The 17,598-nt window shown below is 34.8% G+C and overlaps 1 protein-coding gene across 1 annotated transcript in view; it reads left to right on the forward strand.

The window, feature by feature from the left end:
* Positions 1-802: 802 nt before the first annotated feature.
* LOC105475664 (ATP binding cassette subfamily B member 5) overlaps positions 803-17,598 on the forward strand; it is a 126,959-nt gene continuing 110,163 nt past the window's right edge. Inside the window, exons 1-4 of the mRNA XM_011731124.2 lie at positions 803-855; positions 4,131-4,185; positions 6,202-6,352; positions 9,703-9,757. Coding sequence (XP_011729426.2) covers positions 803-855; positions 4,131-4,185; positions 6,202-6,352; positions 9,703-9,757 — 314 coding nt within the window. The remainder of the gene's footprint in view (positions 856-4,130; positions 4,186-6,201; positions 6,353-9,702; positions 9,758-17,598) is intronic.

The following is a 17,598-nucleotide window of genomic DNA, read 5'->3' on the forward strand; positions in this document are numbered from 1 at the left end:
TTTATTAGCTTTTTCAGATGTGTAGGGACTCTTTAATTAATTTGTAATTCCACTTTAAAGTTTAAAGCCGTATCTTTATAATTGTCTTTATATAGGGTAATATTTTATATGGCCTAACAAATGAGACTGAGTCAAAAACATCTCTGTAGATCCATAATAAAATGATAATTTATAATTTATGAACATAATTGTGATCTTAAGACAAGGTAAAATCCTCAAGTATCATCCCAAGGAAGAGTAAATTATGCTTAATACAATTTTAATGATGAGTGGATTTTCAAAATATTCTAATTTTTTGTAACTGTTAATCCAGTTTGTGAAAGCTCCAAACTTTGATAAAGTAGAAAACCCTATTCCCTCAAACTGCTGGCTAACAAAAAGTACTGCATCAGTTTTTTAAAGAGAAAAAAGCATGAAGTAGATTAAACATTTTCACCAATTCCAGTCAAATGAGTGGCAAAGTAGGAATATCTAATATCCTGACAAACAGTGCATTTTCCTTGGAATCTCACTTTCCTTCTTTTATTCTAATTCCAACACTTTCATTAGCTCCAAATCTAAGCCTAGAATGAAGCAAGGAAGTTATAAATTCAATGACAAAATTTGAATCCGTGAACTGCCAAGCCAGAAACTTCAGTTGGAGTGGGGGGCTAGGCAGGGTGAAATTTTGAGATGCTTTCTTTTTCAAACTGTGGGAGATGTGGGGCGTAGAGAAAGGTGTATATCAACTAAGTGATAAAAGTCACATAGCCATGATACATTTGTTAAAATTGTATTTCAGAAGAAGTAAATTGTAAATAAGATGGAAAATTCTGAAAAAGCTGAAGAAATGCAAGAAAATTATCAGAGAAATGGGTAAGCTTTCACTAAGTTCTGTAAGTATTCTTCTACAACTTCACATGCAACTCATCCTTTCCACACCTGTAGCAAAAATGTTTATAAGTTTTTCCCAAAAATAGCAATGCTATTTGCATTTTGCTGAACTTCAACATAAGCAGTCTTATAACTAATTTAATAGTGATTTTAGGAAGTGCAATAGGATTAATTGTAATAGGATTTATTTATCCAGGATTTATTGATTTAGTGCTTCAGATATCTCTTCTTCTGAATTTCTCATTGTTAATTTCTTGTCCACCATTATATAGAAGAAAGGCACCTGCAAATTTTAATTTCAATTATCTGTGGACCCTTCATTCCATGTGGTACATTTAATACGAGAAAATATTGGATTTCGATTATTTTTTCACTGAATAGAGGTCTCTGTGAATATGTATATTATACAAGTTTCTATACCTGGAATTCATTAATTGAGAGTTTTTAAATGGAAATAATTTTACATCTATTTTATTTCCACTTTTACCATAATAATTGTGTTATATTTGGACATACGATCTATAAAACTGGAGAAGACCCCCCCAGGTCATGTAGTTTATTAATTCAGTAAATAGCCAGAGAGGGTGTTCTTTTGAGTCATTTTCTTATGAGTCAGAATCAGAAACTTCCTTAGGCTAAAGCAAATTCCATTTGGGAACATTTTGAAAATCAAAAGAACTGCATTCCAAACTTCTTTAATCTTTTTGTTGTTATTTTCCCAAAGTAAATGTTCCCCTTTCTAAGCACCTTTTCCTCATAAATTCAAAACATTATCTAAAGATGCCCTAGCATCCTAGTGTGAGGGGATGCTGAGGGGACAGGTTTATTTTAGAACACATTTGTGCTCTTAAGCATTACCTGTGGACTGAATAAATTATGTGTTCAGCATATATTTCACAGGAGGCATTGTAACTGGACAGTTAAGAGTTCGGGCTCTGGCATCAGACTGAAGTTCCATCACTGGCTACATAAACTTGGGTTGTTTTACTCTGTGACTGTTTCCTCATCTTTAAAGTGGTCATGATAATAACATACTACAGACCTCATTGGTGAACCACAAAAGCTAATAGGTCAGTAGCAATACTAACAGCAAACTGCAACATCTACATGCTATCGCACAGAAAATTAGAATGGGGAGGTGGTTGTTTTTGCTGGTTTCCATGAGGAACTGAGAAAATACACACCTAATTTCATTTGGATGACTAAAAAAGACTGGAGAGAATGGGAGAAAACAATATGAAAGAAAATAGCAACAGGAATTGAAGGTAGGGGTTGGATGGGCCCTGAAAAGTGAAATTAGTGGAATATAGGTGTGGGGTCTGGCCATGAAATATAGGCAGTATTCTTATTAGGTGGAGGTAACACATTTGGAGCTGAGAGCAGAATCGTCGCAGCTCTGGGCCATGCTGATTTGCACTAATGAAAGTACTGGGCCACCAACCTCTCTAAGATCCCCTCCAGTTTGCAAACCAGCAACTAGCACGCTAGGACTAGGAGCTAGTGCGGGTGTGACCTGCACAATGGAATCAGTTTCCTCTGGGCGCCTCAGGCTCCGCCCTCGGTCTTCGCCAAAGGACACTTGGTCCCAAGAACTGTGTAGAGGGAGGAAACCCCCAAACCCGCCCACCTGCCCACATGCTGCTTTCTTATCTCAACGCTGATAAAGAGACTTTCACAAAACGACCCAAGCCCTCCTTCCAAACCTTTCCATGAAGGTCAATTGGAGTCGAAAATTATTTCCCTGAAACAACATTTACCAAGAGAAGAGGGTTTACTGGGTCTTAAGCTTCAAAATCTGCATCTAGAGGTGGGGAAAGGGATGGTAGGGTTTTGCAGTGGTAAAGCATTTTTTTGTCATCTCATGCCTCACCCCAGAGCAAATTGACTGGAACACAAGTAAATTATTAATCTCAGGTGGAATAAAATTAAGTGAATTGTCATTTATCAAAGCTGGCAGAATAATGCGTTATGAAGCTGGAGAGAAGCCAGATGTTTGTCTTCCTGTGATGTCTTTATAAAAAACGTAAACTGTTCCCGCCAGTCTTCTCTTAATGTTTCAGAATTTTGCGTATGCGTGTGTGTGTGTGTGTGTGTGTGTGTGTGTGTGTGTGTGTGTAACTGACAGATTGCTGTGAAATCAGTGGATACAATGTTCACCTTTCATTTGGACCTCCTTGAAATGTGAGGATACAAAGCTAAGAAATGAAATTTTCAAAAAGGGAGACAAAAATCAGAGTACAGTTGTTTAATGTGTGCCTACTAGAACTCATTTCATTTAAAGCTCAGATTTTGTTACTAAAGGTTAAAAATTACAGTCCATCACTTCATACTCATTATGATGGCTAATACTAAAAAAGATAAAAGAAAAAGGAAAGAACAACTGTTGGTGAGGATATAGAGAAACTGGAATCCTTGTGCTGGCAGGAATGTAAAATGGTGCAGTTGCTATGGAAGACACTATGAATGCTCCTCAAAAAATTAATAGTAGGATTAACACGTAACCCAGCAATTCTACTTCTGGGTACATACTCAAACGAATTAAAAGCAGTGAGTTGAAGAGATATTTGTACACTCATATTCTTAACAGCATTAATAGGAATAGCCAAAATGTGGAAGCAGTCTTAAGTGTTCGACAAAACGTGGCAAAATATAATGCAATACTATTCAACCTTAAAAAGTAAAAATTGCAACATCTACTACAATGTGGATGAAACACGAAGACATTATGCTAAGTGAATAATTCAAGGATGAACTTTGAAGACAGCCAGACACGAAAGGAGAAATGCTGTATGATTCTATTTATCTGAGGTGCCTAGAGCAGTCAGATTCATAGAGACAAAACAGAACCGCGCTAGACAGTGGCTGGGAGGAGGGGACGATGGGAAAATGTGTAATGTGTACAGAGGTTTAGTTTTGCAAAGTAAAAAGAGTTCTGTGGGTAAATCAAAATAAATGGTGGCACAACAATGTGACTGTGCTTAGTGCCTTGGTTATACAATTACAATTATTCAAGAAGATAAAGTCTACATTGTATCTATTTTACCACAACTTTAAGAAATTCTACTCCAAACACATGTCTTCAAGTTGCTACCCTAACAAGTTTACAGACAACCAGTGACAATTGTCTATCATTAAGTTTATTTTTAAAATTTCAGTATTGGTAGAAATTTGCTACGAAGGTAGCAAACTATTAATGGAAAAATTTTGCAAATTATATTCACATTGCAACTGTTGCATTTTGAACTTTTATTTTCCAGAACTGTAGAAGAACAGTCAAAACTCAAAAAGGAAGCTGTTGGATCTATTGAGATAGTAAGTGAAATCAGAAAGTATATGCATTAAAGATTTTAGAGACTTGTCAGTAGTGCCTAGAATGATTGTGTTTATTAGATTGCATCCATTATTTGTGGAAAAGAGGGAACTAAAAGATTCATTAAACTATCATAGGAAAAAGTATAAATAATCTCAAAATTCCGCAATAAAGGATAGGGAAAAATAGCATAACAACCACATAATGACTCAGTGTTTTAAAAGTGTTTGTGGGGTGTGTGTGTGTGTATCATACATAAATGTTACCAAAGGATATTTCTGAGTGGTGGGAAATTAGGAGTGACTTTTACCATCTATGTTTACATTTCAGTATATTCCAATGATTCTGCATTGTTAAGTGTTGCTATTATTTTTAAAGTGTTACAAATCCTTTTAAATCAAAAATAATTATCTAAGTATATTTTAAAGCCTGTGTATCAGAGAATGTGTCAATACCCTTCTCTGAAATCATGTTTAAGGAGCGTTTCATGCATGTGTTCCCAGACTTCACCAACTTTAATCTCTGTGTCAGCCTGGCTGTCAATGTTATGCCCCTATAAATATGCATGAAACAGCCCCTGTTTTTTCAAAAGTCAATTAAAAAAGAAAACTGAATAGTAGCAGAACATGATAAACTTTATCAAGGAGATAGCATTATTCTGGAGGAAGGTGGAGGAGGAGATACTCTCTTAATGTCCGTAATGCCGAATGCAATGCTGTGGAAGTAACACTATAAATATTTATTAGCTATTGCACTGATGAATGTAAAAATAACTTTTTGGTCTCCATTCATAAAATATGCAGTAAGTTCCTCTTGCTGTTATTCAGATCTAATTACATTTTAATACTATTTAAATTTTATTTTGGCCTCTCTTGGTAAAATAAATAATCCATGTTTTCAATTCTGCTCATGGTTTGGTTTTGGACAGATGCTATGGGGAAAGAATAGAATATAAAACACTCAATAGATGGTTTCAGGCATTTCTTTCTTATTCCAAACAGCCCTTAAAAATTATTATTGACCCCCTTAAATATCCTTATTTACAGGATAGGCATTGTTCTGGGTAGAAAAAAAAAATCTAAGGAATTTTAAATAATCACAAATATAATTCATTACATTTTTACCAGTTAGTTCTGGTCACTGCACTTAGCCATGACATTGCTATGATGCTGGTGAGCCTAGGGCATTGAAAGTGTGTAGATCAACTTTCCATAAACTAAGATATTGTTGTTGCAGTCTCCAAAATATCTTAACTTATTCCAAAATCAACCAAATGGAATGAAGATTCATACCCACATCTGACCTGACTTGTGTCAGGTATCTACAATTTGTACTGATTTAGCTGCTTTATTTATTTTTATTATTATTATACTTTAAGTTCTAGGGTACATGTGCACAACATGCATGTTTGTTATATAGGTGTACATGTGTCATGTTGGTTTGCTGCACCCATCAACTTGACATTTACATTAGGTGTTTCTCCTAATACTATCCCTCCCCCAGCCCCTGACCTCCCAACAGGCCCCGGTATGTGATGTTCCCTGCCCTGTGTCCATGTGTTCTCATTGTTCAACTCCCACCTATGAGTGAGAACATGTGGTGTTTGGTTTTCTGTCCTTGTGATAGTTTGCTGAGAATGATGGTTTCCAGCTTCGTCCATGTCCCTGCAAAGGACATGAACTCATCCTTTTTTATGACTGCATAGTATTCCGTGGTGTATATGTGCCACATTTTCTTAATCCAGTCTATCATTGAGGGACATTTGGGTTGGTTCCAAGTCTCTGCTCTGTGAATAGTTAGCTACTTTACTTTTTAATGCCTTTAAAGGAGATGGTAAATTCTTAGTTTTGGTATTTGTTTTTACTTTAGATATAAATGCATATCTATGATTTTATGCATTTATTTACCATCTTAATGTGTAAAGTCAGGTTTACTAGGTGGCAAAGGCTGTAGGCTGCTGTTTTGTGTGTGTGTGCTTGGTGTGTTTGTTTTACACCTGTGGTGCTTGTTTTCCTCAGTTCCGCTTTGCTGATGGTCTGGACATCATACTCATGATCCTGGGTATACTGGCATCACTGGTCAATGGAGCCTGCCTTCCTTTAATGTCACTGGTTTTAGGAGAAATGAGTGATAACCTTATTAGTGGATGTCTAGTCCAAACTAACACAAGTGAGTATACGATTATTTTTCTGTATCACTCAAGACACAAAAGCATTGAATAAAGCAAACACACGTTAAGCTCGTATGGCAGACCATTGTGTTGTAAAACAGTATCCATATAACGTGTATTTAAGTCATTTATTCTGCTATATTGCTAAGGCACTAAAGAAACAAAATCTTCATGACCACTGAGGTCCATAATTAAAATAAATAAATAAATAAGAAACAAAAATCCCCTATTAGTCAGGGTTCTCCAGAGAAACAGAATCTATAGGATGTGCATGAGAAACAGAGAGAGAGAGTGTGTGTGTGTGTGTATAGAGAGATTTTAAAGAATTGGCTGGCTCACATGGTTATAGAGGTTGGCAAGTTCAAGAGGGTGGGCCGGCATGCTGGGGACTCAGCAGAGAGTCAATGTTGCAGTTCAAATCAGAAAGCCATTTACTGATGTTATGTAGGAATCATCTGAACCCCACAATAGTTCAGCTTGTCTCTCTAAGAATTCAAATAATTTTTTATCAGAAGTGGTGATTACATCAGGATTTAATCAAAGGCTTGGGTCATCCCAGGCCACGAGGATGTAACACATCCTTTAAAAATAAGAAATCATGGCCGGGTGCGGTGTCTCACGCCTGCAATCCCAGCACTTTGGGAGGCTGAGGCCAGTGGATTACTTGAGGTCAGGAGTTCGAGACTAGCCTGGCCAACATGGTGAAACCCCGTCTCTATTAAAAATACAAAAAATTAGCCAGCCATGGTAGCAGGTGCCTGTAATCCCAGCTACTTGGGAGGCTGAGGCAGGAGAATCGTTTGAACCCGGGAGGTGAAGGTTGCAGTAAGCCAAGATTGCACCATTGCACTCCAGCCTGGGCAACAAGAGTGAAACTCCATCTCAAGGAAAAAAAAGGAGAAAGAGAGGAAGAGGAAGAGGAAGAGGAAGAGGAAGAGGAAGAGGAAGAAGAAGAAGAAGAAGAAGAAGAAGAAGAAGAAGAAGAAGAAGAAGAAGAAGAAGAGGAGGAGGAGGAGGAGGAGGAGGAGGAGGAAGGGGAAGAAGAGGAGGAGGGGGAAGAGGAAGAGGAAGAGGAAGAAATAATCAAGTATGATCAAATCTTTCAGTTTAGTAGTTACTTAGGTTTTTGTTTTTTGGTTTTTTTTTAGTAGCTTTTAGCCATGCACTATATAACATAATGCAGAAGAGAAGAAGAAAATTATAGCACTAGAGACAGATACCCTGAATTGGTGGTGAGAGGAACTAGCAATTAGGTGTGGAAAAGGTGTTTTTATATTGCCCTTATTTGTAGGCATCTTTCGTGTATCCTTTGTAGCATCCTATTTCAGGGTCATGTCTTTCAAGGTGACATTATTCTTTAGGTGTAAATTCCAGTGATTTTCCTACGCACTGATGTAATAGCTATGCAGTGTTTTTAATCTGGTAGATATTATAAATATTAGTAATTTCCTGATTTTTTGTGCTTTTCCCCAAATTCCACACTAGGAAGTATTGTTATAAATACTTATTATAACTGGGACAAATGACTCTTCACGACCTAGACTGTCTTTTCATCAACATTAGCCTATCTTTGTGCAGTCTACTTCCCTCTGTGCTCTGTTTGACTTTAAATTCTAATTTATACCTAAATTATACCTTCTTGTTTCCCAAAAAGCAAATCTTTAAGCAAAAAAAAAAAAATCTTTAAAGAAAAAAAATCTTTAAACCCAAAAGCAAATCTTTTACATGTACTAATCTTGAGTGGAACAAACTCATTGCTTCCATCTCTGTCTTTCCATAATCTCCTGCTTAAACAGTTATGATTTTTTAAATATTTTAATAATATAAATAAAATTAAGGATATAAGTTAAAATCTGACATATTAATGATGTAAATTGATATATATGCTAAATAATTTGTTGTTAAACAAATGGAGCCACCAATTCACTGAGTAAATATTTATTGTCAACTACATCTCTATGAACAAATGAATGAAGGAATGCATGAGCAAATGAGCAACCTGGCAACCTAAGACCTTCTGCTTGGCAGTATTCCTTTTGTTAAATTTTTTCTGTAATTGATTGCCTTACCTGTTTTGGATAGGCTAGGTACTACATATCTAATTGCTATTTCTGTGAATTCTAATTTTTGTTGTTGTTCAAGGCTTCTCCAGTTTCCTGGTTTTATCAAATGTGGTAAACATGTAGAGGAGTTCAATAATGATTTAGATAAATTCATGGATATTATTGGTATATTATAACATTGTTAAAGAGAAATAAGGATATTAAGAGGCAAACCTTCAACCTTCTAACATTGATTTTCAGGAGGATAATAGAGCAGGATTATTCATTCCTATAAATAAAAACATGAATAACAGCTATCATTATTTGGGGATCCATTTTTGTTTGAGTCCTGATCTTTCCAAAATATTACCTCCATCAACACAATCTATACACTGAGATTATGCCATTTTTATGAGATTGCAGGAACCATTTTTAGAAACAATGTTTATTTCCTTTATTTGCTCAGTTAAATCTCATTGAAATCTCCATTTCTGCCATATGAATTTTGGTATTTTTTCCTACCACAATTCCGTAAATAGAATAAGGTAGAAATTATTGTTTGCATATAAATAAAGATCATAAACATTGTAATATGTGATGATGTTATGGTTATAACAGATGAAGAGTCATGATGTCTGCAGTTCATTTCAAATGTTGATTATAAAGGTATAAGGAGAAAATTGGAATCATGGATATCGACCATGGTTTTGTGTTGTTGGTGAAATCAGGACTTTGGTATATTTCACAGTGTACAATATTTTTTCCTACTAGAAGATAAATAGAAAAGTTTACATAGAAAACTAACAACCTTTCAACATTGTTTTACCATGTTACTATCCTGGTTATACTCAACACGTTTCAATGAGCTTTCCATTTTTCCCATGGCTAATTCTTCTAGAACTTATACACATGTTCTTGCTTTTCTTGGACTTCTGAAATCATTCCCTGGAGTGTTTTAAACTGAATTCAAAGTGTATAATCTCAGGCAGAAGCAGGGAATTCTATTACTATTATTTTCATGACTGTTGCCTGATCAGAGATGTCCCAAAGAATTCTTTCCAGTTATGAACTATATGGTTAATGCTTCCTTATAGTTTTCTGAGTTTCGTGAGTACTTCTTCAGAGCAGAGATAATTATTTCTAGTTCTAGGTTAAAGAATAGAAAATGAGATGATAATAAACCTGTTTGTGGGCAGTAAATCTGTTGTCTTAAGAGGGCACTATATTTGGTTTGGAGGGCTATCTGTGTAACAGTATGATCAATTATAAATTAATGTCCTCTATAATTTAAATAACCTTTTTTACAGCAAATTATCAGAACTGTACTCAGTCTCAAGAGAAGCTGAATGAAGATATGACTGTGTAAGTTCAAATGAAATGTTAATATCACATTTGTTGCCTGATGCTTTATTTAAAGCTTACAAGAAAAAAGCAACTGAAATTTTGTATGACCATTAATATTACATAACAAATGATTAAAGCAAACATTTCCTCTTCTGTCATTAGGTATATAAAATGCAATTAGCACATATTTTTTCTTCTACTCGAAAGGTGTATAGGTCATATGTTTTGAGTTGTATTTGACAAAGTTGTCATCAATTTAAAAGTTGTAAGGATTTGCATTTTTGTAGGAATTTTGCCTCCCAGCAATATCCTGGGAAAGAAAGGACTTGATTTGCCTTCTAAAAAATTATATTCCTTTTGAGGCTCATTGAAAATTCTATTTCTTTAAACATCAAAAATCACAAAATGTGTGCAACAAATAAATAGTAAAAGTAATAAAATACTTTTTAAAATAAAAATAGTAAGGTTTTATTCACACTAAATTTGGAGACTAATTATTCCGACTATTATGGTAAAGTTGTATCCAAACAAAAAATTGTAAAGTCTGAATAATAAATAATTTACAAGGATGTTCTGTTTTGTAATTTTAGGTATTAAACAGTATGGTTTATTTACTCAACATGTTCTGACTTTCTTAGGTAGACACTACCTCTCTCAGTATATGGACTGGATTTCCATACTGCCTCACTAAAACTTTCTGGGTCTTTACTCTAAATCTAAATGATTCCTATTCTTTTCCCCCAAAAATGAAGACACCATGTTGTCAAGGGACACCCATCACATTGCAGTGACATCTTCTGGGCCTTAATTCTTTTTTTAATTAAAAAATTACAATTGATGCACGATAATTGTACATATCTATGAGGTACATAGTGATGCTGTAATACATGTAACATATAGTGATCAGATCAGATTAATTAGCATATTCATTATCTCAAACATTTATCATTTCTTCGTGTTGGGCATATTCAGTATCTTTCTTCTAGCTATTTGAAATCATGTAATACATTATTGTTAACTATAGCCATAGTTAACTATAATACTATAGGACATTAGAACTTATTTATTGTATCTGGCTATAATTTTAGCATTAACAAATATCTCCTTATCCCTTCCTTCTCTCTACCTTTCCAAGCCTCTAGTATCCTGTGTTCTTCTTTAGTTTTAATTCCTAATATGCCCTGTCCAATATGTTAGCCATGGCCATTTGTGGCTATATAATTTTGTTTATAGATTTAGGGGGTACCAGTGCAGTTGTGTTACATGGATATATTGCATAGTGGTGAAGTCTGGGTTTTTTGTGTAATCATCACCCAAATAGTAAACTTTGTAGCCATTAAGTAATTTCTCATCTCTTACACCCCCTTTTACCTTCTCAGCCTCTGAGTCTCCAATGTCTACTATTCCACTCTCTTTGTCCATGGGTACACATTATTTAGCTCCCACTTATAAGTGAGAACATGTGGTATTTGACTGTTTCTGAGTTATATCATCTAAGATAATGGCCTCTAGGTCCATCCATGTTGCTGCAAAAAAAAAAAACCATGATCTCACTATTTTTTATGGCCGAGTAGTATTGCATGCTATGTATGTATGTGTGTGTGTGTGTGTGTGTGTGTAAACATTTTCTTTATCTATTCATTCATTCATGAACACTTAGGTTGATTCCATATCTTTGCTATTGTGAATAGGGCTACAACAAACATACAAGTTCAGGTATCTTTCTGGCACAATGATTTCTTTTCCTTTGGGTACATACTCAGTAGTGACACTGCCAAATTGAATGGGAGTTCAACTTTTAGTTCTTTGAGAAATCTCTATACTGTTTTCCATAGAGGTTGTACTAATTTACATTACCCCCAATAGTGTATGTGTTCTCCTTTCTCTGAATTCTCACCAACATCTATTATTATTTGACTCTTTAATAGTAGACATTCTGATTGGTGTAAGACAGTGTTTCACTGTGGTTTTATTTGCATTTCTCTGATGATTACTGATGTTAAGCATTTTTTCATATGCTTTTTGGCCATTTGTATGGCTCCTTTTGAAAAGTATCTGTTCATGTCCTTTGCCCACTTTTTAATGGAGTTATTAAGGTTTATTTTATTGTTGTTGTTGAGATGTTTGAGTTCCTTGCAGATTCTAGATATTAGTTTTTTGTTGGTTGCATAGTTTGCTCCCATTCTACAGGTTGTCTTTTCACTCTAAAAGATAATCTAAAAGATTATTTCTTTTGCTGTGCAGAAGCTTTTTAATTTAATTAATTTCCATTTGTCTATTTTTGGTTTTGTTGAATTTGTTTTTGAGGTCTTAGTCATGAATTCTTTGTCAAGGCCAACGTCCAGAAGAGTTTCTCCTAAGTTTTCTTCTAGGATTCTTATCATATCAGGTGTTAAATTTAAGTCTTTAATCCATCTTTAGTTGATTTTTGTATATGGTGAGAGATAGGGGTCCAGTTTTATTCTTTTGCTTACAGATTTCCAATTTTCCCAGCACCATTTATTAAATAGGATATCCTTTTTCCAATGTATGTTTTTGTTGGCTTTGTTGAAGGTCAATTGGTTGTAGGTATGTGGCTTTATTTCTAGGTTCTCTATTCTTTTTCCTTGATCTATGTGCCTATTATTACACCAGTACCATGATGTTTTGGTTACTATAGCCTTGTAGTATAATTTGAAATCAGGTAGTGTGACACATCCAGCTATGTTCTTTCTGCTTATAGTTGCTTTGGTTATTAAGCCTTTTTTTTTTTGGTTGCATATGAATTTCAGGATTGTCTTTTCTAATTCTGTGAAAAATGACATTGGCATTTTGATAGAAATTGCATTGAATGTATAGATTGCTTTGTCCAGTAAAGTCATCTTAATGATATTGATTCTTCAGATCCATGAGCATGGGATGTTTTTCCATTTGTTTGTGTCATCTACAATTCCATTCATCAGTGTTTTGTAGTTTTCCTTGTAAAGATCTTTTAATTCCTTAAATATATTCTTAGATATTTTTTGTAACTATTGTAAATGGGATTGATTTCTTGATTTGATTCTCATTTTGACCATTATTGGTGTATAGAAATGTTACTGATTTTTGCACATTGATTTTATAACCCGAACCTTGACTGAATTTGTTAGCAAATCTAGGAGTATTTTGGTGGAATTGTTATGGTTTTCTAGGTATAAGATCATATTATCAGCAAATAAATAATTTGACTTTCTGTTTTCCAATTTGGATGCCTTTTATTTCTTTCTGTTGCTTGATTTCTCTATGAATATGAATTGATTAAAATTAAATGAAATTTAAAATTCAGTTTCTCATTCTCAATCACATGTCAAGTGTTAATAATTATATCTGGCTGGCTTCCATACAGTACAACATAGATATTGAACATTTTTTTCATCATGGAAAGTTCTATTGGATAGTGTTGTTCTGGGCTACAGTGTGAATGATGCTCCCTTGAATTGAGTTTTGCTGCAGCCTCAACTTTCTTTGGCATAAAGTTCTTTTCTTAGCTAATTTTACATAAAATTTCTCTATATGGGATCTTTTGAAAATTCTTGATTAGGACCTAGGGTAGTGCTTTCTACTGAATTTTTGGTCTTACAGTATTAAGGCAGGACTCCAATGTACAGTCACAAAGTATATTTTTTTCCTAAAAAAGTTTAAAAATTTTTTAATAGGAGCATCTGTTTAAAAGTAGACAATAAAAGGGACAATAAGATGAAAAGATATGTCCATGTACAGTTATTTAAGGGCTACTAAATTTATAAGAAAACATACTTACCTTTTATAGTACTTGTTATACTATTATTTCTTTTTTTTAAGATTTATTTAAATAATAAGAAATTTATTACTGAGACCAGCTGCAATGGCTCACTCATGTAATCCCAACATTTTAGGAGGCGGAGGCAGGTAGATCACTTGAGGTCAGGAGTTCAAGACCATCCTGGCTAACATGGTGAAACTCCATTTCTACTAAGAATACAAAAATTAGCTGGACATGATGGCGGGCACCTGTAGTCCCAGCTACTTGGCAAGCTGAGGCAGGAGAATCGCTTGAACCCGGGAGTTGGAGGTTGCAGTGGAGTTTGAGATCACACCACTGCACTCAAACCTTGGCAACAGAGCAAGACTCTATAATATGCAGTACATTCTTATTAATCATAATTATTATTCAGTATTCAGTATGTTAATATTTTTGAAATATTTGAGATACATATTAAAGAAGACTCTTCAGTCAAATTGGTTTGAAAAACATTATCTATGACAGCCTTCTATCGGATACATACATGACAGATATGGATAGTAAGGGCTTCATTTAGTTAGCTTGATTTAATCCAAGTTTTCCAAACCTATTAATGTTTGATTATGGAACCTAATTCATTTCTGCTAAAATTGATTAGCATCTGTGGAACTGATATTTTAATGAACACTGATTTGCATAATTTTTTGAGTATAAGGTGATACTACTTCTTCCATCTGTAATAATCAGGAACTAAAGAATTCTATTCTAACTGTTATTTTCCAAAGAAAATTACTCAGCTTTATAATTTTAATGTTAAGTCTATGCCTCTGTCTTATTTCTCAGAAAATTTTTCTAAAAATAGTTGAATCTTTTGTTGCTGACTCCAGATTGGAATGACTAAATAGTGCCAGGACTACTACTGGTCAATATGATGCCTCCTCTTTTGCTGTCAAAAGTTGATTACTTAATTTTTTGTTTATAGATGGAGTTTTTGCTCTTGTTTCCCAGGCTGGAGTGCAATGGCACAATCTTGGCTCACTGCAATCTCTGCCTCCTGGGTTCAAGAGATTCTCCTGCCACAGCCTCTGGAGTAGCTGGGAATACAGACATGCGCCTCCATGCCCAGCTAATTTTGTATTTTTAGTAGAAACGGGGTTTCTCCATGTTGGTCAGACTGGTCTCGAACTCCCAGCCTCAGGTGATCTGCCCGCCTCGGCCTCCCAAAGTGCTAGGATTACAGGTGTGAGCCACTGCTCCAGGCCTTGATTACTTAATTCTATATGAACTTCTAAGCAACTTGATCCTTTTCTTTTTTTTTTTTTTTTTTTTTTTTGAGACGGAGTCTCGCTCTGCCGCCCAGGCTGGAGTGCAGTGGCCAGATCTCGGCTCACTGCAAGCTCTGCCTCCCGGGTTCACGCCATTCTCCTGCCTCAGCCTCCTGAGTAGCTGGGACTACAGGCGCCCGCCCCCTCGCCCGGCTAGTTTTTTGTATTTTTTAGTAGAGACGGGGTTTCACCGTGTCAGCCAGGATGGTCTCGATCTCCTGACCTCGTGATCCGCCCGTCTCGGCCTCCCAAAGTGCTGGGATTACAGGCTTGAGCCACCGCTCCCGGCCAACTTGAACCTTTTCTTTTGTTACTTCTAATGTATCTAGCATAACCTACTTGAAACAGAAGGGGCAAACTAGACAGCCAACTCCATGTTAGATTAATACATATTAAGTGCTCAATAAATGAAGCCATTAAATCAATCTTAATTTGGGTGAGTTTTGGAATCAGAAAGCTAAGGCCTCAAGGGTGGCTTCATTTCTTGATGTAAAATTAATTGCCTGGGCTCTGGGGCTACTAAAATTCTTCTTCTGGATCCCAGGTAGTTTGGAAGTCTGATTACTAGATGAATGTGGAGTTAATAAGTAGAGTTCTTCCATGTGGAAAACTTGAGTGTGTGGTTTCATTTGTTTGTTTATAAGGAATAGTTTTTTTAAAAGTGAGTCAGTGGTTCTGTAAAACTATTTTAAATTATTTTTTCTGATTAAATTACATTTTCATTGTAGCAAATGTGAAAAGATACAAATGCACAAAGAAGACAATTAAATCACTTATACATAATCCCACCACTAATAGATAAAAATATTAATTTCTGTTTATATTATTATAGTATGTTTACATGTATAGTGGTACATATATAATTTTAGTGCAATTGTACTGTTTATATGATTTTTAGTACATTTGTTGATGTATAATTTACTTAGCATATAATTTACCAGTCTTAATTGTGCAACAATGATTTTCAGTAAATGTATGGAGTTGTACAACCATCACCACAGTATTTCTAGAACACTTTTATCCTCCTACAAAGATCTTCATTTGCAACCAATCCCTATTCTCACGCCCAGCTTGAGGCACCTACTTATCTGCTTTTTATTTGAAAAGATTTGCATATTACTGACCCTGTATATGCATGGAAATATATAATATGTAAGGTTCTTGCACCTGGCTTCTTTTGTTTGGCATACTGTTTTTGAGGTTCATCCATGTTGTAACAGGTAGTAGTTTATTCTTTATTGCTTAGTAGTAATCCATTGCAAAGCTGTATCACATTTTGTTTATCTCTTCACCAGCTGATGGATATTTGGATTGTTTCTACTTTTTGGCTATTTACAAATATGCTTCTGTGAACATTGATGTACACTTCTTTGTGTGGACATATGTTTTTATTACTCTTGAGTAGACCTAGGAGTGGAATTGCTGGGTCATATGGTAAATTTAGATTTGTCTCTTTGAAACACTGCCAAACTGTTTTTTAAAAGTGGCTACACCATTTTACTGTCCCACCAGCAGTGTCTGAGGGTTCCAGTTTCTCCATATCCTCATCAACACTTGTCATTGTCTGCCTTTTTTATTACAGCCACTGTAGTAGGTATGAAGGGGTATTATAATACGACTTCAATTTGCATTTCCCTAGTGACTAATGATGAGCATTTAATGTACTTTTTAATCTATTCCTATATTTTCCTTGGTGAAATGTCTATTCAAATATTTTATCTATTTTTAAATTGTGCCATTAGTCTTCTTATTATTAAGTGGTAAGAATTTTTTATAAATTCTGATTACAAGTTCTTTGTTGGATATACAATTGGCAAATATTTCTTCTCTATCTGTCAGAGTGTTCACTTTCTTAGAGGTTTCTTTTGAAGGACAAAGTTTTTAACTTTGGTAAAGTTCAGTTCACTAAGTTTTTATTTTATGGATTGCACTTTTGGGTGTGGGAATTTTTTGCCTAACCCAGGATGATGAAGATTTTCCTCTACATTTTCTTCTTGAAGTTGCAGTGTTTTAACTCTTAAACTTAAGTCTATGATCCATTTTGAGTTAATCTCTGTGAGTGATGTGAGGTAATGGTTTAAATTTACCTTTTTTGCATGTGGCTATCCAGTTGTCCCAGAACCATTTGTTGAAAAAACAATCTTTTCTCAATTGAATTGACTTGGCACATTTGCTAAAAATCAACTGCCAATAAACGTAAGGGTCCGTTTCTGTTCTCTCGGCTCTTGCAGTTATTGATATGTCTGTCTTTATGCCAGTACTGCACTGTTTTGATTACTGTAGTTTTACAGTTCTAATAAATAAACTCAAGAATGTGTAAGTTCTCCAAATTTGCTCTTCTTTTGAAAAATTACTTTGGCTATTCTGAGTTCTCTACATTTCTATGTATATTTTATGAACACCTTGTCAATTTCTGCAGGAGAGCACACAGGAGAATTTTGACAGGGATTGCACTGAATCTATAGATAAATTTGGGGAAGACTGTCATCTTAACAACACTGAGTCTCCCAATCCATCAACGGAATGTCTCTTCATTTATTTAGATCTTCTTTAACTTCTCCTAATAATGTCTTGTGATTTTCAGTGTATTCATCTTACACTTATTTTATATGATTGCTGCAAACCTTTTCCCCACAACATAAAAAAAAAAAATTCAACAAGATGATTTGTATTAAGCCTGTAGTGTTCCATCCTATCCTTGAATAGTTCCTCTTACTAGAAAACATGGTAAATTATTTATGATAGTTATGGTCTATTAAAGTTTCTGTGAAAATTGAATTATCAAATTCTGAAGA

Source organism: Macaca nemestrina, chromosome 4 (genome assembly GCF_043159975.1).
Source record: "Macaca nemestrina isolate mMacNem1 chromosome 4, mMacNem.hap1, whole genome shotgun sequence".
Classification (NCBI taxonomy): domain Eukaryota; kingdom Metazoa; phylum Chordata; class Mammalia; order Primates; family Cercopithecidae; genus Macaca; species Macaca nemestrina.